This window comes from Indicator indicator, chromosome 4 (genome assembly GCF_027791375.1).
Source record: "Indicator indicator isolate 239-I01 chromosome 4, UM_Iind_1.1, whole genome shotgun sequence".
Lineage (NCBI taxonomy): Eukaryota > Metazoa > Chordata > Aves > Piciformes > Indicatoridae > Indicator > Indicator indicator.
Genome location: NC_072013.1, coordinates 13,396,007 through 13,421,273, shown reverse-complemented (window position 1 = coordinate 13,421,273; position 25,267 = coordinate 13,396,007). Strand labels below are relative to the sequence as shown.

Here is a 25,267-nt window from a genome sequence, read left to right as displayed (position 1 = left end):
GCACTTCATTATGAGGCTGTTCTGGCCCCGTGTGAAAAGCTTTTAAAACACTCCCAGTGTCTTTTTATGTGGAGCATTAACCTGGCCAGCAGGACAGTTTAGGGGGAGAATACAGCGTGCATGGAGCAGCACAGAATGAAAAGCAGGGGCAGCACAGCACTGAAAGCTCTGGCAGCACACTGCAAGCTTAGGCATTGCTCCTGAAATTTCCTTCTGTGCACAGCACTGTGGAAAAGCTGAGATCCTTGGAACTGGCTGCAGAGATCTTGCTAGAGCAACTCCTTGTGCTGCAGGTGACAGGAGCAGCAGCAGCTGCTGCTTACAGGATGTGGACCAGGCCACAGAGGTGATCTGATGTCCCCAGCACCATAGTGGTATGATGGAGAAGGCTGAAGAATTGTCTTGTGCTGTCAGAGTCGAGTTCCTTCCCTTTCTGTCTTCCCTTCCTCTGAGCCATGTGCTGGCTGATAATTCTCAGCTTGCTGAGGCAGGGGCCCTGACTGCACAGGCGTTGTTGGTTTGACTGCCTGGAAGGTTCTGTTGCTACAAAATAAGCTGCAGAGCCCCTCTAGGGGAGGCCACTGCACCTGGACTTACCAAAGGACAGCACCACACAGCTTGCTGCACTGCCTACTCTGGAAGCAGGTCCTACTTCCCATCCCATTCCCAGGGTCAAGTGGCACCCAGTAATTGGCATGAGTGAGTAGATTTCCCCCAGCAGACTTCAGATGGGTGGCCAGATGGGGAGGGTCTCTCGGAGATGTCTTCTGGATCTAGTTAGATGAAAGCCTGCTGCTGCTTTCAGCAGCACTTTCCTTTGTGTACCCCCAAGCCAGTGATCTTTGACACAGCCTTTGGCAGTGCTGTCCCATGTGGTTTGACTGGAGCCAGGAAATCACCACTCCCCTCAAAAAGAGAAGTATTTAGTGCTCCTGAGCACCAGGCCTTTTCAGGGAGTGTCTGGCACTCATTCTCCTTCCCTTGGCCATGCTCACTGTCACAGAATCAGGAGACAAAGCTGAAAGTGCCCTGGCTTCAAACCATCAACTGCAACATGTCAGCCTGTACAGGTTCTTCTGCTGCTCCTTCCCTCCCTTGGTGAGATTTGATGTCAGCTGGAAGCTGGATACAGTACAATTGCCACATATTTATTCCCTGTAACAAAGGAATTCCTGTCCTTAGTCAGGCCTCAGTCCTCAATGAAGTCATTCATTGCCCAACCATGTATGAATTGCTGTTTCAGCCCCCCCCTGAAAACTCCAGAGAAATCCCTGTGTGGCAGCTATATAATTCTTGCCTCTTGCCATCTGGATATAAGATGAAGCAAAGTCTTTGCAGGAAAGACTGAGGATTCTGCTCTCTGTCACTCTGGACTGCAGCAGAGGGAATGCTTTAAGTACAGCAGTAGACAACCTCAGCACAGGTGCCCCAGGGAAGGTTTGTTATGCTTGCAAACGCTCAATGGCTGCTGGCAAAGATTCATCTCAAAGTATTTGGGCTGTTTAGTGTAGAAGGACAAAGCTGCTCTGCAAAGGAATTGGAATGCAGACCCTGCTAGCAAGTCCCATTTCCAAATTGAATCTGGAAGTCACCAAGCATACTTGGATTGTTCTTTAAGAGTATGTTTTTGTAGTCAGTCTGAGCTGGAGCACCTCTGCCATGAGGACAGGTTGAGGGAGCTGGGGCTGTTCAGCCTGGAGAAGAGAAGGTTCCAGGCAGGCCTAATAGTGACTTTCTGGTACCCAAAGGGAGCTACAAGAAGGCTGCAGAGGGACTGTTTGCAAAGGCCTGCAGGGACAGGACCAGGGACAAAGGTTTGAAATCATAGAATCATAGAATCAGTCAGGGTTGGAAGGGACCACAAGGATCATCCAGTTCCAACCCCCCTGCCATGGGCAGGGACACCTCACACTAGATCAGGCTGGCCAGAGCCATATCCAGCCTGGCCTTAAACACCTCCAGGGATGGGGCCCCAACCACCTCCCTGGACAACCCATTCCAGGCTTTCACCATTCTCATGGTGAAGAACTTCTTCCTCACTTCCAGCCTGAATCTCCCCAAATGAGAGCAGAGCAGATTTAGATTGGATGTGAGCAACAAGTTCTGTACCAGGAGGGTGCTGGAACACTTCAACAGGTTGCCCAGGGAGGGAGTTGAGGCCCCATGCCTGGAGATATTCAAGGTCAGGCTTAACAACTCCCTGGACAACCTGCTTTAGTGGAGGATGTCCCTGCTGACTGCAGGGGGGTTGGACTAGATGCCCTTTGGAGGTCCCTTCCAACCCAAACCATTCTATGATTCTATGATTCTATGAAACTGAACTGCTGTGGATCAAGATGTGAACTTTGCTGCAGAGTCTTGTTCTGTTAAGACAGAGTTGAAGCAGGGCACTAGATCTTGAGATCCCTGGTGTTGGAGATACTTAAAAACTGGTTCTAAATCTAGAGATTTTAGGTTTGCTTTCTGATTGCTAAAACTCACACTCAGTCTGGAAAATAATCCAAGTGGAACTGCTTTCTTCATCTGTGTTTTTGTGGATCAGTGCTGCTCTAGCTGCTCATCTGCCCAGAGAGCAGGCACACAAAAGAAGCCTGGCTTAGTGCACGCTGGAATCTGCTGGTGTTCAGTGGCACCACTGCACATTCTGGTAGTCACTCATCCTCGTTTGGACAGGTTGATCTGCATCACTGCTAGATTTGTGGTGTGCAAAGGCTTCTCTGGCAGGCTTGGGGTCAGCATGGCCAGTCAGAGCTTCCTTAAGCTCTTCCACACCAAAGAAGTGCTCCTCAGGGGCAAAGCAACTGTCAAAGTCTGTGATGAGAGAGCACATGTGTGATGACAGGGTCTGAGGCTCAAAAAACCCCCACCAGAACCGTGGGTCCCAGAACTTATCCTAAGCTCTGGGGTGAATGGCAAGAAGATAATATCTGAATATGTGAAGGGGGTCTGCAAGAAAGCTGGGGAGGGACTTTTTAGGATATCAGGTAGTGATAGGACTGGGGGGAATGGAATAAAGCTGGAAGTGGGGAGATTCAGGCTGGAAGTGAGGAAGAAGTTCTTTCCCATGAGGGTGGTGAGAGACTGGCAGAGGTTGCCCAGGGAGGTGGTGGAAGCCTCATCCCTGGAGGTTTTTGCAGCTGGGCTGGATGTGGCTGTGAGCAACCTGCTGTAGTGTGAGGTGTCCCTGGCCATGGCAGGGGGTTGGGACTGGCTGACCCTTGAGGTCTCTTCCAACCCTGACTGAATCTATGATTCTATGATAAATTGATGTTAAGCTGCTTTAGTTTAGGTGAATCTCTAAACACTGTTGGAGCTTGCTGCAAATTGTTTTTCTTCCACAAACCTTACTCACCACTTGACTCAGTTAAAGGGAAATGTTAAGAGTGAGTGAGGAATGTGGGGAAAAGAACTGCCCAGCCCTGTAAGATCCCCTCTCCAGTAAGCAAGAAGAGCAGAAGGCTTTTGGGCATGCATTAGGCCCTTTACTGTGTCTTAGAACCATAGACTTATAGGGGTTGGGAGGCATCTCCAGAGATCATCCAATCCAACCCCCCTGCCAGAACAGGAGCACCCAGGGCAAGTCACTCAGGAACACATCCAGGTGGGTTTAGAAAGTCTCCAGAGAAAGAGACTCCACAACCTCTCTGGGCAGCCTGCTCCAGGGCTCCAGCACCCTCACAGCAAAGAAGCTTTCCCTCATGTTGAGGTGGAATTTCCTGTGATTGAGTTTACATTCATTGCCCCCTGTCCTGTCCCTGGGCACCACAGAAAAGAGCCTGGCTCCATCCTCCTGACAGCCACCCTGCAGAGATTTGCAGGCATTGCTGAGGTCTCCTCTCAGCCTTCTCTTCTCCTCGCTCTTATCCAGAAGGTGTGCTGTGAAACACAGCTGTGGTGAGGAAAGCCAGACAGGCCTCCCAGCCTACAAGAGCCCCCATGGATGTTCTTGCTTTTGTCTTCTAGCCTGTTCCTCATCTCCATGCCTCCATGATGGGACATGCATCCTGGACAAAAGTGGTGCCTACAGATGTGCCTGCCTGGCTGGCTTCACCGGGAACCGCTGTGAGAGCTGTGAGTACAGGCCCCCTGTGCAGGGGCTGGCACTTCCCATCAGGGGCATTGATGTGTAACTTAGGTCAGGCATGGTGCCAGAGAGCACATTCTGCTTCATGGGGCCCACTCTGGGACGTGTAGATTTCCACTCAGTAGTTCCATTCAAGAGCCTTGTAGAGCAGAGTTGGGGCTGGGAAACAGCATGCCAGTAATCTGGTGATGGTCTGGCCTCATCAGACAGAGATAAGCCTGCCTGCTGTGTTCCACTCTGTGGCTTAGAACACCCCCCAGCTGAGCTCTGGGCAGAGGCAGTCACAGTATCACAGTATCACAGGATATCAGAGGTTGGAAGGGACCTCCAGAGATCATCCAGTCCAGCAGGACTGCCAGAGCAGGAGCACCCAGGGTAGTCTGCACAGGAATGCATCCAGGTGGGGTTGGAAAGTCTCCAGAGAAGGAGACTCCACAACCTCTCTGGGCAGCTTGCTCCAGGGCTCCATCACCCTCACTGTAGAGAAGCAGGTGAAATCTTCTCTGTTCAAGTTTGAACCTCTTGTTCCTTGGCTTATTACTATGCACCACCCAAAAGAGCCTGGCCCCCTCCGCTTGACACAGTCCTAGGAAGGTTCTCTTCCTTCACAGCCACCTGAAAGGTAGGGCTCTGGCACCGTGGGTGACAGAGACCTGGGATCAAAGGAGATGAAAAAGAATAGATTCTGTGCATACCCCACTACATCTGGTTCTGTCCTGCTGAGTGAATTGTAAAGTATCTGAGTTCAAATGAGTTCAGATCAGTTGTCTGTTCTACTGATTTAGTTCTTCATGCTTGAGCAGATGTCTTTATCTAACAGGCCTTGAAAGAGCAAGAAGGGGTAAGAGTTGTGCACTGTATGCTATGATAAAGGCTGTGTCATCTCTGCTAGCTGAAAGGAGCTTTGTGCAGCATTTAAAGTCACTGAGCTAAAGCTTCAGCTGCCCCTGGAGGATTTCAGTGATGCTAGTCAAGTCCACTTGGGATCATATATGGCCCAAGCCAGAAGCATGACTTGCTGTGGCATCACTCTGGCCACAAGGCACACAGTGCCTTGCCAGCTTCCAGAGTGTTCAGTTCTCTGTCAGGAGCAGCCAACCTCAACCTACACCAGCTCACTGCTTCAGAATCTTTTCCCTGCACGTGCCTGTGTCAGGAGTGGGTTAAACCACAGTGACAGTACCTCCTTGCAGGCATCACAGTGAGATAAAAGCCCTTGTGATACCTCCAGATTCAGAAGCAGCTCCTCAGACTTGACTTTTCTCCCAGCAGACCAGAGGTAGTTTGACATTCTCTGTAAGGCTGAGAAGGTTTGGGTTCTGCATGCCACATTCTGCCACACTTCACAGATTCCTGGTATGGTTTCTACAGGGCAAGGGCTGCTGAACACTGAGGGTTCCAGCCCTCCAGGACTGGTGTGGCTGACTCTTCTGCTAACCCCCTCTTTCCTGGCAGTTATTTAGGCACTGGGAACTCCTGAGCTCTCTGCAGCTGCTCAGTGAGATTAGGAGAGAGTTAAAAAAGGTTTCTGTCTGCTTCAAACCCAACCTTCAATTTCAAATGAATTGCATTTCCAGCAAGCCTCAGCCCTAGCTTTGGCAGGCTCTGCACTACAGTCCAGGCAAGAAATGAAGCTCACATTCTTTTCCTAGTTTGCTTTTGTGGCTCCAGTGTAGAAACTTCATGCATGCAGCAGGCAGAGCAACCAACAGAGGAGACAGGCACAAAAGATTAGGATGAAACTCCTGTCTTAGTGTAAAGCATGCAGGGTGTCTGTGGCACCAGGATAGAAGGGAGGAGACACTTCAAAAGCTGCACAGTGAGATTTTTAACTTGACAGGCATCCTGTAGTTTGGTTTGTGAAAGAACACTTTAGAGGGGATAAAATGCCTCCTGATGCTTGTGGCTGTGGGCTTGCAGTTTGCTGACCTTAGAAAATGCTTTTTCCAGCACCTATGTTGCTGCCTTCCATAGCACAGGGAAAGGCTGGCTCTTGTCTCTTGTATGTGGGAAAGCACCATGGCAAATCTCTGTTCCCCCTGGCTCGAAAGAAGCTTTTCCTTTAAGATTTTTCCTTCAGTTTTGCCAAAGCGTATCCTAAGTATTTTCCAGTGTATGGGGAGAAAGAAGTAGAAAAAAATTTTGAATTATTTTTAAGAGCAAAAGGAAGACCTGGGGGAAAAAATAATATCTATGGCAGTAACTCTTTAAAAGTTGGTGGTGTGATTTCTTGAGCAGCATTTCAGGTTAAATGCTACAACAAGGAGATTGTGGCATGCTCAGAATCCCTCTGTCTGCAGCACCAGGGCTGCCCTGGGAGGTGGAAGCAAGGGAAATCCATTTCTTTCCGCAGAAAGAAATCATCAAATCATAATTTAGGGAGTACTGACTACAGCTGTGGGCATTCTGTGGCTGATTCTCTCAGTCTGGTTTTCTTGGAGCAAGTCAGGTGCCATCCCATGAAAATCAAGGGATGAAAAACAGATGTAAGGAAGGGAAGAAATGGAGCCCCCCTTAATGGAAAGTGCATGTAGAAGATTTGAGGTGCTGCAGCAGAAGGTCCTCAGAAAGATAGGAAGGGGTTAAAGAAATCCAAGGGCCAGAGGGAGGCTGTGGGATTATATCATTATGGAGTGAGTTGAGGGTGAATTACAGAACTTCAGCAATGGACATTTCATGACAGAATCAGAGATCTTCCAAGTCCCTCACCAACCCATTGCAGCTTTGTCTTTTTTGTCTCTTACTCAGATTAAAGATGTGGGAATCACTGTTGGAATTATGGAAAGCACCACAATCAGATAAACCACAAGGAGCCTATTTTTTTCTGCTATTACACTAAATTCCATGTATTTACCAGGATGAGCAGCACTGGTCAAGCTGCTTTCCTGGAGTAAGATTAAATCTTCATTGCTCTGTCAGTTACAATCTGCAACACTAATAAAATAATTAAAGGCACAGGTTGCTTGTAATGAGCAGTCTGGTTTGTCCTCTGGGATGGCAGCTTGGAAATGGTCTTTTGCTTTGCAAACTGAGGGGCTAACCATAGAATGATACAATGGTTTGGGTTGGAAGGGACCTCCAAAGGTCATCCAGTCCAACCCCCCTGCAGCCAGCAGGGACATCCTCCACTACAGCAGGTTGCTCACAGCCTTCTCCAGCCTCGCTTTGAGCATCTCCAGGGATGGGGCCTCAACCACCTCCCTGGGCAACCTGTTGCAGTGTTCCAGCACCCTTCTGGTGCAGAACTTGTTCCTCACATCCAATCTAAATCTGCTCTGCTCTCATTTCAAACCATTGCCCCTGGTCCTGTCCCTGCAGGCCTTTGCAAACAGTCCCTCTGCAGACTTCTTGGAGCCCCCCTTGCAGGCTGCTCTTAGGTCTCCCTAGAGCCTCCTCTTCTCCAGGCTGAACACCCCCAGCTCCCTCAGCCTGTCCTCACAGCAGAGCTGCTCCAGCCCCCTGATCATCTTGGTGGCCTCCTCTGGAGCCTCTCCATCAGGTCCATGTCCTTGCTGTGTGGAGGGCTCCAGAGCTGGACACAGCACTGCAGGTGAGGTCTCAGCAGAGCAGAGCTGTGGGGCAGAATCCTCTCTCCCCATCTCTGGTCATGCTGCTTTGGATGCAGCCCAGGCTGCCAGCCACTGCTGGCTCCTGTCCAGCTTCTCCCCCACCAGCACCCCAAGTCCTTCTCTGCAGGGCTGCTCTCATTCTCATCATCCCCCAGCCTGGACTGATCTCTAGGATTGCCCCAACCTAGGTGCAGGACCTTGCACTTTGCCTTGTTGAACCTCATGAGTTTCTCTTCAGCCACCTCTCCAGCCTGTCCAGGTGCCTCTGGCTGCACCCATCCTGTCCTTCAGACTTAGCAACCACAGCACCCAGCTTGGTGTCATCTGCAGACTTGCTGAGCGTGCCTCAATCCCACTCTCTGTGTCACTGATGAAGACATTGAAGAGCCTTGAGGGTCACCACTTGTCACCCATCTCCACCTGGACACTGAACCATTGACCACTATCCTCTGTTTGCCATCATCCAACCAATTCCTTATCCACTGGACAACCCACCCATCAAATCCACATCTCTACAACATCTGCACTGGAACACAGTGAAGGTAGATGCTACAGACCAGCAACAAATCCCTTCTTACAAGCAAGCATGCTCTGTGATGGTGCTGCAGTAGGTAACCAATTCCTATTTTTCAATACTTGGGCTTCCTTCTTGTCGTAAACTGAATTTCCAGTGTACCTGCATGCCCCTGCCAGTAAGCCCTTGGTCATGCTGACAGTCACAGAATCATCATTTAGGCTGGGAAAGACTTCTATGGTCATGACTCCAACCATTAACACAACACTAGCAAGTCCACTGCTAACCCATGTCCCTCAGGACCACATCTACACCTTGTTGAAACACCTCCAGGGATGGGGATTCAACCACCTCCCTGTGCAGCCTATGCCAATGCTTAAGAACCCTTTCAGTGAAGAAGTTTTTCCTAAAATCCAACCTAAACCTCTCCTGGTGCAACTTGAGGCCTTTTCTTTTCCTCTTATCATTTGTTACTAGGGACAAGAGACCAACCCCAGCCTGGCTCCAACCTCCTTTCAGGGAATTGTAAAGAACTAGAAGGTTCCCCCTCAGCCTCCTCCAGAATAAACAGCCCCAGGTGCCTCAGCTGCTCCTCACCAGCCCTGTTCTCCAGACCCTTCCCCAGCTTCACTGCCCTTCTCTAGGCACGCTTCATCCCCTCAATGTCCTTCTTGGAGGCATTAAAGAACCCCAAACCAACAAGTCCAGCTCATCCTGTTCTTGTAGCCTGTGAAAGCCTGCCACAGAGCAGCAACTCCTTCAGGAGATGCACCTTAGGGACAAAGTACCAAACTGAGTGGGCTCATCCCAGCTCTCTGCATGCTAAAAAGCATCCACTCAAGTATCACAGCCTGAGTGACTCTGCAGAGGCTGACAGCTGCTTCTTCACCTCCTGCTCTGAAGGGTCTTTGCCAGAGGCTCAGCGCTGGCTTTGCCTGCTGAAGATGCAGCTGTAGCGAGACAGTACTGCTGGTGCCCCATGGCAAACGCTCTCCCCCTCTGCTTGTCCTCCTGCTAGGACAGGGTGTTCTGACCCCTGAGTCCTCCCAGGGCTGGCTGGCTGCAGAGCAGGGCCCTTAACCTCCTCCTGCCCTGCGGCTTCCTGTTACCTCTCTTTGGAACAAAGGCGGCGAAGCGGAGCTGCTGCGGGAGCAGGAGGAACTGGGCTGAATGGGGAGCTCAGGGCGCAGATCCCAGGGCCATTCTGATCCTCTTCCTCGCTCCTGCCTGCCAAGAAGAGGAGGTTTGTTCTGCATCCTAATGAAGGATCCAACCCAACAGGCTAAGCTCTATAATACAACTCCTTGTTGCAGCCTTTGATGTTTCTAGGGCTGCCCTTACCCTGTTCCAGGGGGCCTCTGAATATAGCTTTAAGGCCCTGCCCCACTGCAGGTCTAATCCCTGTCCATCCTTCTCGGTCCTCCAGAGCTGTGGCCTGGGCTGGTTCTTCAGGATGCCCTCATCCTCAGCAGACTGAGTGGCATATTTCATAGAATCATAGAATCATAGAATCATAGAATCATAGAATCATAGAATCATAGAATCAACCAGGTTGGAAGAGACCTCCAAGATCATCTAGTCCAACCTATCACCCAGCCCTAAGCAATCAACTAGACCATGGCACTAAGTGCCTCATCCAGTCTCCTTTTCAGACACTGCCCCCCCTGCCTTGCTCTGCTATGGGAGAAATGAGCCCAGCTGTCAGGCAAGGCAGAGTTTCAATCCCAGCAGAGGCTAGGGTGAAGCACTGGGCAAAGGCTCTGGACATTAAACGTGGTTTTGTTACCTGACCATGGGCATGGCCTGCAGTCTTCTAAGGGAACGTTTGGACTTTGTTCCACCTTTGCCAGAAGACTCTCAGTAAACAGGTTTCAGGCTGGGGGCAGAGTGGGTTGAGAGCAGCTCTGAAGAAAGACACTTGGGGTGTTGGTTGCTGAGCAGCAACTCAGGAGCCAGCAGTGCCCTCATGCAGCCCAGAAGGCAGCTGCGTGCCTGGCTGCAGCCAGAGGAGTGTGGCCAGCAGGGTAAAAGAAGGGATTCTGCCCCTTGACTGTGCTCTGCTGAGACCCCACCTCCAATCCTGCCTCCAGTTTCTCAGGAAATGAAAGGCTGTAACCCCCTCATGGTATCCTCCCCACAGCACAGCCTCAGGCATTGCTATCAGCTAAATAAATCAGAAGCTGTATCTCTGTTCTTGTCATCCATCCCAGAACAGCCCTGACCCAGGAAAAGAGGTGTGTTTCTAAACCACATGAATTGATTCATAGGGAATCTCCACTTGCCCCACCCCAAAACCATCCTGAGCTTTTCACCCAGTCTGCTACCAGGCCTTGGAGACAAAACCATCCACAGGATTCTCCTTGCAGAATCTCCTTGCAGTGTGGAACGATGGGTGTCCAGAGAAGGGCCACGAGGATGAGCAGAGGGCTGGAGCTGCTCTGCTCTGGAGACAGACTGAGAGAGTTGGGGTTGTTCAGTATGGAGAAGAGAAGGCTCCCAGGAGACCTTCTTGTGGCCTTCCAGGATCTGAAGGGGGCTCCAAGAAAGCTGGGGAGGGACTTCTGAGGGTGTCAGGGAGTGATAGGACTTGGGGGGATGGAGCAAAACTAGAAATGGGGAGATTCAGACTGGATGTTAGGAAGAAATTCTTCCCCATGAGGGTGGTGAGAGACTGGAACAGATTGCCCAGGGAGGTGGTGGAAGCCTCATCCCTGGAGGTTTTTGCAGCCAGGCTGGATGTGGCTGTGAGCAACCTGCTGTAGTGTGAGGTGTCCCTGGCCATGGCAGGGGGGTTGGACCTGGCTGATCCTTGAGGTCCCTTCCAACCCTGACAATTCTATGATTCTTGATAATTCTATGATTCTATATGTCAGTGTTGCTGGAGGACAGGTTGGGCCCAGGTATTCTTGCCATGCTGTTTACAGGTCACTTCCTACCCAAACTGTTCTATAATTCTATGCTTCTATGACTTTATGAATGTAAGGTTATTTTTATACTAATGCAATAAACATTTTAATATTAAAATACAAAAACTCCATTAATCCAAAACATATGCACAAAACTCCTATGTCAAATATAGAAGTCCAGAGAAGGGCTATGAGGATGATCATAGAATAGAATCATAGAATCAAGAAGGCTGGAAGAGACCTCAAAGATCATTGAGTCCAACCTGTCACCCTAAACCTCATGACTATCTAAACCATGGCACCAAGTGCCACGTCCAATCCCCTCTTGAACACCTCCAGGGATGGTGACTCCACCACCTCCTTGGGTCAGAGAAAACTGCCCTGTTGTTTCATCACTCAGTCACTGTCTTCCTGACAGGTCTGCTCTGCAGTGTGGCAGAAATCAGCTCTTCAGTACAGAACAGCTGCACACAGAGGCCAAACCCCCAGCACACATCCCTGCCACACTTGGGGCTTCACCACACCTCTTGTCAGAAGCTGCTCCTGGAGGTGTTGTCTGCCTCCCAGCTGAGGGGCAGGAGACATAGCTTTTGGGGTCTTTGGAGCTAGAAGAATCGAGAGAAGGGCTTGGAGCAGATGCTAGGTTTGGAGTCTTGCCTCTGTCCGCTCCTTGTTCTCTCTGAAGACCACAGATTGCTGTCGATATCTTCTGGGGTGCCAGCACACAGACTGCTTGCAGTGCTTTGGGGCAGCCTTAAAACCGCTCTGCAGGTATGCTAGAATCACAAAGCACCTTTCAGTGCTGGCTCTTTCATTCTCTTCCCCCTCAAAGTTCATTCCAAGGCTTTGTTCCTCCAGGAGGGTTTGTCACTGACACATCCCTGAGCAAGCTCCCTCGCAGGCTCCCCGTTACTGTTCTCATGGGCACAATTTCAGTGTCCTACACATTGTTTGAAGCTGGAACACACCACTGCCAGGGCAGAATGGCCCCAGGAGGTAGGAGTGATGACATAAACAGCCAGCCACTATCCCACTTGCTCTTTCTTATGGCTCCCATACCCCTCTTTAGTTTCTTCACAAGCTCAGGAACTGCGTTTCACAACCAACCAAATTGCCCTGCTGCTTCCTTAGTACTCTCCTCCTCCTTAGTTCCCTTAATTTTCTTTTTCCCTACTCTCTCATCTCAACACTTGGTAATTGCCATCTCCTTTTCTTAAACAGGCAATGCCAGGCCTTCCTTTCTGTCTGAACTCCAGCTGAGATCCCTGCAAAAGGCTGGAGGAGCTGTTGTGTCAGCTAGGCGAGGGTGAATCCCCCCCATGAGGTGATGTTCTCCCGTTCCACTTCATGCACCTTCACAAACATGGCCTCACAGCAGCAGCCACTGCCTCAGAGCATCTTTCTCATCAGTGCCTGAGCACTGTCCCTCTTTAGCTAGATGCTGAAACATCTTGAGTTGGCCATGAAAATGATGAGGGGGCTGGAGCAGCTCTGCTAGGAGGACAGGCTGAGGGAGCTGAAGGTGTTCATCCTGGAGAAGAAAAGGCTTCAGGCACACCTAAGAGCACCCTGCAAGGGGGGCTACAAGAAGGCTGCAGAGGGACTGTTTTGCAAAGGCCAGCAGGGACAGGATGAGGGACAATGGTTTGAAATGAGAGCAGAGCAGATTTAGATTGGATGTGAGCAACAAGTTCTGCACCAGGAGGGTGCTGGAACACTTCAACAGGTTGCCCAGGGAGGTGGTTGAGGCCTCATGCCTGGAGATGCTCAAAGTGAGGCTGGAGAAGGCTGTGAGCAACCTGCTGTAGTGAAGGATGTCCCTGCTGGCTGCAGGGGGTTGGACTGGATGCCCTTTGGAGGTCCCTTCCAACCCAAACCAGTCTGTGATTCCATGATTTACTCTCCTTTGTAATTTGATGTCATAATGAGCACAGCAGCAGCAGTGTTGCCCTGCAGTCCCCCTCCTGAGCAGACAGTGTGACACTGTGATGTCTTTCAAGGGACACATTGGGGAACTTCTTCTAAACGTTGATCTTTTTGTCACTGCTACAGAAGGGGGTTGATGAGGACATGCTTGGGATTTGACTCACTGCAGCATCGCATGCACAGGCAGGGCCAGTTGTGTAATTAAATAGGCCAAGCAAGGACCAGAAAGGTTGTCCCCGGGGGACACAGCTTTCTGAGAGCTAAGAACAATGCTGATAAAGATCGAGTGGCTAATTGTGAGCAGCAGCCTCCAAATTGCCTCCGGATGAATAACCCACAGTGGGTGATCCAAGCATATTTTCACATGGATACGGTCTCATTCACAGGAGCAGGGAGCTGGAAAACACCAGAGGTGAGCTCCCATTGGCTGGAAGGGAGTGAAAAGATTTGAGTTTCAGAAAGGATTACATCATAGTTTTGTGTGAGTATTCCTAGCTGCTGGAGCCACTGCAGAAGTAAAGAGGCTCAGCAAGCAGGGCTGGAAATGTGCTGTCTCTGGTACCTGGGGCTGGCTGGTCAGCTGCTCTCCTGATGATTCCCTGTGACATTTCCAGCATCCATGTAAGGAGTGGCAAAAGGAAAGGGCCAGAGATTTGAACTTCCAGGAGTCCTTCATGGCAGGAAATCTTTGTGGTGAATTGTCTGCCCCAGCATTTCTGCCTGAGCTGTGGCTGGAGCTGGGCATGGAGCTGGGAGAATATGTCCTGAGGCATCACAAGAGGCATGGAGGAAGGTGCAGTTTCCTCTCTTTTGAAACACGAGGGAGGGCAGAGATATTTATCCAAAATCCTCCCTTGCTAGCAACCTGAATGTACTGCAGGAGGGCACTTTTGGGGAATAATCCTTTTTGCCCCTCTAGGACCTGTATTTGATCCTGAAGGCCAGCTCCTAAGTGGCATCTAGGCACCTATTTCACACCTACTTCACACCTATTTCGCACCTGTTTAGGCACCTTTTCACCATGACATGGCCACCTTTGTGGTGCTGGCTGTTAGCACCTTAGCTTTGAGGGCTAAAGTGCCTCAGATCAGGTAGATGTTGGAGCTAGCTGTGAGATCCCTGCCTCAACCCTCCCCCACCCCGTGCTGAGTTTGTGGTGACAGGCAGGACCAAGCCAGAGCAGTGCTGCTCGGGTGTGTGACTGTTCTGCAAGCTCCCAGAAGCTCCTTGTTCCAGAAGACACTCCGACTGCCTTTGCACCACACTGGTTTCCTGTGCAGTGTTTGCATGCATTTGTTCCCTGCTCTGAGAGTCTGGCTTTACAGGCATCATTTCCAAACCCAACCTTGCCACTCTTGGCTTTCCTTCTAATTTCTGGCTGTAAAAGTTGCAGCCACTCTGTTTTTGTCATCCAAACTGCAGAGCCTGCCAGCCTCGAAAGGTAAAAGTTCTGAGGGACAACAAGGAAGGCAAGCAATCAGCCCCCTGGGCCACACACCAGCCCAAAAAAGCTTTTCCTTCAGAGTTCTGACTGAGACCACCTGTCCTCCAGAGCAGCTCAGCTGCCAGCAGGCTGTTCCTGCTGTGGAGAAGGGTGGTGGTCACATAGCAAAGCTAATGGCACTGAGCATTCCCCTGCTCTCCTTCACAGCCAGCTCTTGACAGGCTCTGGAGGAATCACAGAAATATTCAGGTTGGAGAAGACCCTCAGGATCACCAAGTCCAACCCAGATCCCTACTCTACAAGGGTCACCCCTAAACCATATCCCCAAGCACCACATCCAAACCACCTTGAAACACCTCCAGGGTTGGTGACTCCACCACCTCCCTGGGCAGCACATTCCAATCCCTGACCACTCTTGCTGGGAATTTTTTTTTCCTACTGTCCAGTCTAAACCTACCCAGTTGTATCTTGAGGCCATTCCCTCTTGTTCTATCACTAATGACCTGTGAGAAGAGATCACCTCTCTACAGTGTCCTTTCATGTAGTTGTAGAGAGCCATGAGGTCTCCCCTCAGCCTCCTCTTTTTCACGCTAACCATCCCCAGCACTTTCAGTCACTTCTCGTCAGATTTCTTCTCCAGGCCCTTCCCAGCTTCCTTGCCCTCCTCTGCCCTGGCTCCAGCACCTCCACATCTCTCTTGGATTGAGGTGCCCAAAACTGGACACAACACTCCAGGTGTGGCTGGAAAACAGCTGAGTTCCTTCTCAGTGTGTGGCTTCCTAGTCAGCAGTGCTCAGGAGAGATGGGAGGTTGGGGGAGGTGGTGGCAAGAAGGTGAATGTCTTTGTGGTGGATCTCACAGTGTTTGATGCCACTTATTCAGGTAATGATAGAACTGGAGGGAATGGAGAAAAAAGTAGAAATGGGCAGATTCAGATCGGATGTTAGGAAGAAGTTCTTCCCCATGAGGGTGGTGAGAGACTGGCAGAGGTTGCCCAGGGAGGTGGGGGAAGCCTCATCCCTGGAGGTTTTTGCAGCCAGGCTGGATGTGGCTGTGAGCAACCTGCTGTAGTGTGAGGTGTCCCTGTCCATGGCAGGGGGGTTGGAACTGAATGATCCTTGAGGTCCCTTCCAATCCTAACAGTTCTATGATTCTATGATTCTGTTCAGGAGAGCTTGAGCTGAGTGTTGATCTTGAGAGCAGCAGCAGCAGACGCCAGGCTCTTTGCTGAGGGTAGCTACCAACACTCTGAATCCAGCTCCTTTTGGGAGGAACAAAGCCTGTGCTGAAATGATGGCAGGCTCAGGAGAAGCATCAGCAGTGTCACAGTGGGAAGGACATTCCCACCACCATTTGCACAGCCTATTCTGTCAGGCTCTACAGGACTCTGCCAATCCAGTGCTGCTACCAGCAGGCTTATGATGCGATCCCAGCGTGGAGGAACACCTGGAGGCAGGCAGGAGCCAGACAAGAATGCTGGGACTTCTGAAGACTCAGTCTGGAGCCAGGGCTCCTGCCACACACAGAGGGTGTGCCCTGAGACATCCAGGGCTGGCAGCCCTGAAGGGGCAGAGCCACCCTGCCTCAGGATGGCCTGATGCCCCTTGGAGCTTGCAGACGTGGGTGATAGGTTGGACTAGATGATCCTGAAGGTCTTTTCCAACCTGGTTAATTCTGTCATTCTGTGACTGTCTCATCCAGCCCATGGCCAGGCTCCTATACTTGCTTGAAAAACAGAAAGAGAGATTAGCCATTGGCATTGGGCTGCCCAGGGAGGTGGTTGGAGTCACCATCCCTGGAAGTGTTTAAAATCAGACTGGATGAGGCATGCAGTGCCATGGTTTAGTTGATTAGATGGTGTTGGGTGATAGGTTGGACCTGATGATCTTGAAGGTCTTTTCTAGCCTGGTTAGTTCTGTGATTCTGTGTGAAAGCCCTGCCCACTGCTTAAGGAAAGGAATAAAAGAGCAATTCTCCTAAGCACTCTGAGGCACAGCTTCCAGAAATCCCTCACCTCATTCCCTCCTTGAGGACACAGCCATTCCAGAATCATTTGACAGCCAATGGTCTTTATGCTGTTGGCTAAAGTTAGGCTCTGTGGGCTTATGTGTTAGGCATTAATCCTCTCCAGGCTGCTCTGCCAAGCTGCAGAGGGTTGATGTCTCAGGAGAGCCATCTGAGTCCTCCCCCACATCAGTTCTTTCCTGCCAGCAAACTCTGGGAGGACCTGGGGCGTCCTCAACTTGTGGATGAATGTTGGGGAGTGAAGGGCTAAGCGTAGGAGTAAACAGCAGCAGTCAGAGATTCACATGGGCTGGCAGAGCTCATGGGCCAAGCTCAGCTCTGTGATGGGTGAAGACAATAACTTCTGCCAGTCTGAATTCTGAAGAGCTCTGGGCCCAGAGGGCTTTGCAGAGGGCACCCCAACAGCCAGCAGGAGCTGCTAAGCTGCTGGTGCTGGCTCTATCCCTAGCTCCTGTGCGCTCTGCTCCCACACAGGAGCTCCAGCTTCTGCCAGCACAGCACCGCTGCCCACTGGCTTTCGTGGTGGGAGTCACTCTTTAATGCTGATTTCTGCACAGAGCTGGGCCACTTCACATCTAAACCTGCTGAGAGTGTCAGGAGATGACAGAGTTGTTCCTAGCTCTCTGCCCCTCACTCACTGCTTGCCTCCAGCTGAATCACCTGACAGCTTCCCCAGCAGTAAAATGCAGAGGACACCGCTTCTCTAAGAACTTTGGAAATACAGGGATGCTACACTGCCAGCACTGTTCTCTAGGGATGCTCAGGTAGCCACATAATCAGACCTGCCCTCCAGACTAAAGTTCAACCAAGAAAAGGAATGGGATCAAAGGAGAGCCCAGAAGGCAAACCTGATGGGACTTAGCTCTGCTGGCTTCAGCAGGCTGGGCCTGAGGCAGCAGCTGCCAATATTAGTGAGCTGCCTGCAGTTTTTTTATTAGGATGGGTTCACAGCAGTCAGTTTTAAAAAGAAATGTCTGTTCTCTGCTGGATCTGAGGTTTCACTATTATTTTCTTAATCAGAGAGAGAAAAAAACCAAGCAACCCAAGAAACCAGAACTTCCGTATATACTGCATGGTGTGCACCCTCCAGCAGCAGCATCTTGGAGCTGTGATTATCTGGGGCTTCCACCTGTTCTGGCTCCAGAGTTCCTGCCAGCCATTGCCCTGAAGCCAGGAAACCTCAAAGCTCAGCATCCAAACTCCTGTTGCTGAGGTTCCCTGTGCAGCATTTCTCTGGTTCAGGGGCTGCTGCAGTGTTTAGCTGCCTGCTGGGGCACAATTACATCAGCTGGAGAAAAGATGGCCAGGCTCTGCTCAGGGATGTCCAGTCACAGCACAAGGGGCACTGGGGACAAGCTGGAGCAGAGGAGGTGCCACAGGAACAGAAGGGAAAACTTTGTGACTGTGAGGGTGCTGGAGCCCTGGAGCAGGCTGCCCAGAGAGGTTGTGGAGTCTCCTTCTCTGGGGACTTTCCAGCCCCACCTGGATGTGTTCTGTGTGACCTGCCCTGGGTGCTGCTGCTCTGGCAAGGGGGTTGGACTGGATGATCTCTGGAGGTGCCTTCCAGCCCCTGACATTCTGTGATTTAAGCTTTCTCCTGACAAAATGTCACTTTTCTGAGAATAGTTATTTACCTTTCTTCAGCTTCAGGCTCCATCAGGCTTTCTCTGACAGACTGATTTGGGTAGGATGGTGGCACCTGGTGCCTAGAAGCAAGCCTACAGCTCTCTCTTCTGCTGCAGAAGACATCTGCTAGTATTCCCAAGACCAGAAGCTGCTCTGCCTGTTCCCAAGTGCAGTTTCTATGGCCATTTTCAGTGCTGGGTCTCCACTGAGCATGCCAGCACACGTTACATGAAGCAATATTCTGAGTGTGTAGCAAAATGTTCCCCAGAGCCACTACTCAACGGCCAAAATGTGCTAAGAAATATCAGCATAGGTCAGCCTCTGCCCTGGGAATATGCATCAAGAGAAATCCCTTTAGCAGGAGCAGAAGCATTCAAAAAACCCTGTAATCAGGCTGAGAACAAAACCCCAGCCAGTGAGAAGCTCTTGAAGCTCCTCTGTCCAGAAGGGATAAAAATGGAAGTGCAAACTTTTATTAGTAGCAGCAATGAGAAATGAAAATTGATTTCAGGCATGCAATTTATTATTGAAAGGATGTGCAGAATTTAGAGCTGATGTCTGATAGATGTGAGGGGCTGTCTGGAATGGAACAGGGGAACTGGGGAGAGGAAGGCAGAAGAAGGAAATGATCTTCATTTAATAAAGGGACCCGGGGACAGAAGCAAATGATAAATTGGTCAGGAAGGACTGGAAGGATGTTGAATCAAAGAATGGTTGGGTTGGAAAGGACCTCCAAAGGTCATCCAGTCCAATGCCCCTGCACTCAGCAGGGACATCCCCCACTACAGCAGGTTGCTCACAGCCTTCTCCAGCCTCACCTTCAACATCTCCAGGCATGGGGCCTCAATTCCCTCCCTGGGCAACCTGTTGCAGTGTCCCAGCACCCTTCTAGTGCAGAACTTGTTCCTCACATCCAATCTCAATCTGCTCTGCTCTCATTTCAAACCATTGGCCCTGGTCCTGTCCCTGCAGCCCTTTGCAAACAGTCCCTCTGCAGCCTTCTTGGAGCCTCTTTCAGGTCCCAGCAGGCTGCTCTTAGATCTGCCTGGAACCTTCTCTTCTCCAGGCTGAACACCCCCAGCTCCCTCAGCCTGTCCTCCTAGCAGAGCTGCTCCAGCCCCTGATCATCTTGGTGGCCTCCTCTGGAGCCTCTCCATCAGGTCCATGTCCTTGCTGTGTGGAGGGCTCCAGAGCTGGACACAGCACTGCAGGTGAGGGCTCAGCAGAGCAGAGCAGAGGGGCAGAATCCTCTCTCCCATCTCTGGCAATGCTGCTTTGGATGCAGCCCAGGCTGCCATCTGCCTTCTGTGCTGCAAGCTCACACTGCTGCCTCATGTCCAGCTTCTCTCCCACCAGCACCCCAAGTCCTTCTCTGCAGGGCTGTTCTCATTCTCATCATCCCCCAGCCTGGACTGATCTCCAGGATTGCCCTGACCTAGGTGCAGGACCTTGCACTTTGCTTTGTTGAACCTCAGGAGGTTCTCCTCATCCTGTCCAGGTGCCTCTGGCTGCACCCATCCTGTCCTTCAGACTTAGCAACCACAGCACCCAGCTTGGTGTCATCTGCAGACGTGCTGAGGGTGCCTCAATCTCACTCTCTGTGTCACTGATGAAGACATTGAACAGCACTGGTCCCAGGACAGAGCCTTGAGGGTCACCACTTGTCACCCATCTCCATCTGGACATCATTGATGAAGACATTGAACAGCACTGCTCCCAGGACAGAGCCTTGAGGCTCACCACTTGTCACCCATCTCCACCTGGACACTCAGCCATTGACCACTACCCTCTGTTTGCCATCATCCAACCAATTCCTTGTCCACTGGACAGGCCACCCATCAAATCCACATCTCTCCAGCTTAGAGAGAAGTATGCTGAAGGGAGCAAAGTGTAGCTGAAGAGATCATCTATCTCAATGGAGATAAAATGGGCAGGAAAACTATTTCTAGATGGCAGATAATTCTGACCTGAGGAATGGCTCCTGCATAAAAATTAAAAGGGAGAGGAACTGGCACTGTTAATAATGAAACATTGTACTTAAAATTGCAGGGACTCACTGTTCCTCTAGTCTAGTTTTTCTCAGATTGGGGAATGTTGTCTGTGACATGTGGAGCCATTTTAATGTTTCATGTGGGACAGAAATAGTCAGAGAATCACAGAATGGTTTGGGTTGGAAGGGACCTGAAAGATCACCCAGTTCCTACCCCCCTTCCATGGGCAGGGACACTTCTCACCAGCACAGGTTGATCAAGGCCTCATCCAGCCTGGCCTCGAAGCCCTCCAGGAAGGGGGCATCCACAACCTCCCTGAGCTACCAGTTCCAGTGTCTCACCACCCTCACTGCAAAGAATTTCTTCCTCATCTCCAGTCTCAATCTCCCCTCTTCCAACTCAAAGCCATTGTCCCTCATCCTGTCACTCCCAGCCCTTGTCTAAAGTCCCTCCCCAGCTCTCCTGGAGCACCTTCAGGTACTGGAAGGCTGCTCTAAGGTCTCCCTGGAGCCTTCTCTTCTCCAGGCTGAACTTTCTTTGAAAGACTTCAAGGTAAGAAGCAAGAAAGGTAGTAAGTTTCCTTGGGAATCTGTGAATTTGTTATGTGGACACCTGAGGCAGCTCTGGATTTTGTTCTGTTTGTCACAGCCAAGCCTTTCTGCCAGAGGTGCCTGTAGCCACCTTGTCTTACACCTTCCTCCTGTGCTCTCCTGGGAGCTGTACTGAGCTGGAGCACATCAAACCTGCAGCAAGGTTTAGACTGGATCTTAGGAAGAAGCTCTTCAGTGCCAGGGTAGGGAGACTTTGGAACAGGCTGCCCAGGGAGGCTGTGGATGCCTCCTGCCTGGGGGTGTTCAAGGCCTGGCTGGATGAGGAGCATCCAACCTGGAGCAGCTGAGCCTGATTGAGAGGCCTCCCTGCCCATGGCAGGAGGTTGGAGGAGATGATCTCTGAGGTCCCTTCCAACCTGAGCCCTTCTAGGATTCTATGATTCTATGAAATCTCCCCTCAGAGCCTGCAGTGACAAGTGTTGCCTTCATGCCTTTATAGACGCATTGCGGAACTCCCCAGGAACAAGGTAGTGTAGCAAAACATGGAAAAATGAAACCCAAGAAGATCTCTCAGCTCACAGTGGGCTTGCCAGTGCCTTCCTGTTCTCTCCAAAGGCTCTTCCTTGGTTGTTCATTATTTGTTACTTACCTGGAGTCCCAGCTTTCAAAGGATGAAACTCATACAATTTCCACTTGTGTCCTACTCTGCCTTTCAAATGTTTGCCAAGCAGTTTCCCTTGAATAAGTTCTCTTGATTTTATCCTGCCTGTGCACACCTCTTTTCCTTCCTTTCAGTATTTTTCTGCATCCCTGCTGATCTGAGCTGCTAGATGATTATCATGTTTAGCTTTTGCTAACCAGGGTGCTTGTTCTCAGCTCTTAGTCACTCTCAAGCTTGTGTTTTCCTCACACTGGTTTCCCTTTTCCCTGAAATCTTTTCTGGTTTCCTATTGCTTTCTAGCTATAAATCCCCTGGTATCTTTAGAGGTACCATGGCATGAAGAATGGGATCAGCCTGACCTTCATGGAGTCTTTGGGTTGCTCAGATATTTTTTTGGCAGACCTTGAGCTAATGTCTTTCATATTTGGCTGTCCATTGCCATCTCATTGTAGAATTCTGCAGCCACTTAGTCCATTTTCTGGGTTCCCGGTGGCTTTGTTCTTCTGTTTGTAGAGAGTAGGGTGCAGAGCCTGCAGAGCTGAAATCCTTGACACTCCTAGTTCCATTTTGGCAGGGCTGTCTCCAACCTTCCAGTTTGGGGTGAGCCCTGCTGGCTTCGTGCTATGATCCATAGCTCATTCTGTCTGAAGCTCTCCGCCTTATCTTTTGCTTCTTCCTCTGTCTGCCTTGCAAGGTGCACTGAGAGAAGAGGTGAAGCATTCCTCCTGGGAAAAGCTGGGCAGGGACTGCTCTTCAGAGGGCACAGCACTAGCAGAAGGGAAATGTTGGTCAGGCCTTTAAGTTGGGTAAGAGCTATGGATGCCAGCTCTCACTTTTACCCCTGCTGTGGCAGGCAGAAGGTCCTCCTGTGGCTTACCAAGACAGATTTGTTATGGCTTCCAGGCTAGAGAACCTAGCTAAAAACAGGGAGCTCTGCTGTGGCACTGAGAGTCAGGGAACATTGCAAGACTCAAACCCACATTTAATTTGTAGAGAGAAAGAACAAACTCACAAAAGGCTCCAAAGGGGAAAAAAAAATCCAGTGAGTGGCTGTGCCTCCAGTGGCAAGGTTTAAACAGGACAGAGCATGAGGGAGGATCTTGTGTCAGAAGAGAGAAGAGAAGCAGTGGATAAAGGTGTGGGTAACAAGAGGGACACATCTCTTAGTAATACTGAACTGCTTTGTCCTCTGAGAAGCCCCAGAGTGACTCTGTGACACAAGTGAGGGTCAGCTAACGCTCATGGAATCCCTGCAAGGAAAGGGTGCTCCCATTCCTTAGATGCAGCTGATGAAGCAACTTACCCATGGCCACAGTTCTATGGCTATGATTAGATCCCACGACCTTCTGCCTCTATATCCTCTACTCTAGGCCATAGTTCCAGTGCTAAACAAATGTGTGCAGGAAATCCTGAATTCCCATCATAAATAGAACCAGAGCTGTTCCAGCTGGGCCATGCTGGCACAGAGAATCCACGTCTGCTCTGGCAACCAGAGCAAAGCAAGAGGACCAAGCCTCTGAACAGCTCAGGAGACTGAACAAGAACACATACAGTTTGGGGAGAGGGGGCAGGAAAGGAAGTGTAACTTGGTGACATTTTTTCCAAGATAGACCTAGAACACAAAAGCACCAAAACATTTGTTCTGCAGAGCTGAACTGGACCACAATCAAACCAGAAAACCTGTACTTAGGACAAGAACTCTGAGTGGTGCATAGATGGTTCTGATCATCTTCTCATTTAATGAGCTGAGTGTGACTTTACACTGAAAGAGAGAAGCAGAAATCACAGAATGGGTTGGGTTGGAAAGGACCTCCAAAGGGCATCCAGTCCAAACCCTGCAGTCAGCAGGGAAATCCTCCACTAGATCAGATTGCCCAGAGTCCTGTCCAGCCTCACCTTGAATAGCTCCAGGCATGGAGCCTCAACCACCTCCCTGGCAACCTGTTGCAGTGTTCCATCGCCCTCCTGGTGCAGAACTTGTTCCTCACATCCAGTCTAAATCTGCTCTGCTCTCGTTTCAAACCATTGCCCCTGGTCCTGTCCCTGCAGGCCTTTGCAAACAGTCCCTCTGCAGCCTTCTTGGAGCTCCCTTCAGGTCCTGGCAGGCTGCTCTTAGGTCTTCCTGCAGCCTTCTCTTCTCCAGGCTGAACACCCCCAGCTCCCTCAGCCTGTCCTCCTAGCAGAGCTGCTCCAGCCCCCTGATCATCTTGGTGGCCTCCTCTGGAGCCTCTCCATCAGGTCCATGTCCTTGCTGTGTGGAGGGCTCCAGAGCTGGACACAGCACTGCAGGTGAGGTCTCAGCAGAGCAGAGCAGAGGGGCAGAATCCTCTCTCCCATCTCTGGCAATGCTGCTTTGGATGCAGCCCAGGCTGCCATTGGCCTTCTGTGCTGCAAGCTCACACTGCTGGCTCATGTCCAGCTTCTCCCCCACCAGCACCCCAAGTCCTTTTCTGCAGGACTGCTCTCAATCTCATCATCCCCCAGCCTGGACTGATATTTAAGGTCTCTTCCAAGCCAAACTATTTAGTGAGTCTGTGGGACTCAGGGTTTAGTATCTACACAGTGATCCATCTCCTTGTGTGTCTCTCACTTAGCCTGGCCATTCATTATGGAACGTGGTGCTGAGGGACATGGTTTAGCCTTGGGAGAATTAGATATTCAAGGCCAGGCTTGAGAAGGCTGTGAGCAACCTGCTCTAGTGGAGGATGTCCCTGCTGACTGCAGGGGGGTTGGACTGGATGCCCTTTGGAGGTCCCTTCCAACCCAAAGCACTCTATGGTTCTATGATTCTGTGGTGTGCTGCTTGCAGTAGTGAAGCAGAGCCTTGTCTGTAAGTGCTGTCCCAGCAGACAAACCCTGTGGACAGGGTAAATATCAAGGTTGATGTTTAATGTCATGCTGCCAGTGTTTGATGCACACAAATAATTGTGCTTTACCATTTCAGTGAGGTTATCTGGAAGGCTCCAGATGCAGGTAATTGGAAGGTATTTCAATGTTTAGACTTTTCAAGGATCTAAATTTCTTTTCTTGCCCCCAAGCATGGTAGCTCATTCAAAACTCCTGTTGAGATGGGAAGGGCTTCAAACACCAACATTGAGAGCAGCTGAGCCCTGCTGATAGGGACACACCTAGATGAGCACTTTGCCCTCCTGAGTGGCTCCAGCTGTGCTTGGCCAAGCAATGTCTGTGTCAGAGGGTGCAGAACTGGTGGTCTAAGGAGCTTTGCTGAAGATCAGCATATTCCTGTCTGGTAATCTCAACTCCTCTGCCCAGTTAATTGTGGTTGGTTGTTTTTTTGTTGTTGTTTTGTTTCTTTTCAATGTTCTAAGTAAAGAATCACCTTAACACAGTCCTGTTTTTGTAATAAAGTGGATTTTTTTGAAATATCTGAACTGTCAGTGGTGATGTGTAGGACTCCAGGTGCTCCTGCTCATGGTATTGTGGAAGGAGATGACTTTAAATACGGGGCCCAGGTTTACTTCAAGTGCCACGCAGGTTACAGCTTAAAAGGCAGCCGAGTTGCCTCCTGTCAGCTTGATGGGATTTGGTCAGCACATCATCCTGAATGTGGTAAGGTCACTTTAAGTTTTGATTCTTATGAACTGTTTCAGCCAATGTATCCATGTGAAGCTCCAATATCCCACTCTGGGGTGGAGTTTGGCAGATCTCTGCCTTAACCTGATGCTCTTTTGCCTTCCTGTCTCTAAGAAGCAGCCAGGGATTCTTCCGTTTTTGTTTTTCCCCTCTGCTGGAGGCTTGCTTGCCTAAAGGGCTGACTGAAGCATCAAATGACTGCAAAAGAATCTCCTCAAAGACTTCAGGCCTGCAAGCTTCTTGCACACAGAGGGAGAGTGTCTAGGACCAAAACCAAGGGAGGGGCATTGTGCAGCAGGGAACGGCTGCTGCCATGACTCTGTACCTCTGATATCTGCTCTGCAGGTGGCTGCTGCACTCTGTGGAGGTGATCAGG

At 50.5% G+C, this 25,267-nt stretch overlaps 1 protein-coding gene across 3 annotated transcripts in view; it reads left to right on the top strand.

The window, feature by feature from the left end:
* The window catches only part of PAMR1 (peptidase domain containing associated with muscle regeneration 1), a 68,262-nt gene that overhangs the window by 30,727 nt on the left and 12,268 nt on the right, over positions 1-25,267 (top strand). For all 3 annotated transcript variants that reach the window (XM_054400411.1, XM_054400412.1, XM_054400413.1), the window contains one exon: positions 3,964-4,071. In XM_054400411.1, coding sequence (XP_054256386.1) covers positions 3,964-4,071 — 108 coding nt within the window. The remainder of the gene's footprint in view (positions 1-3,963; positions 4,072-25,267) is intronic.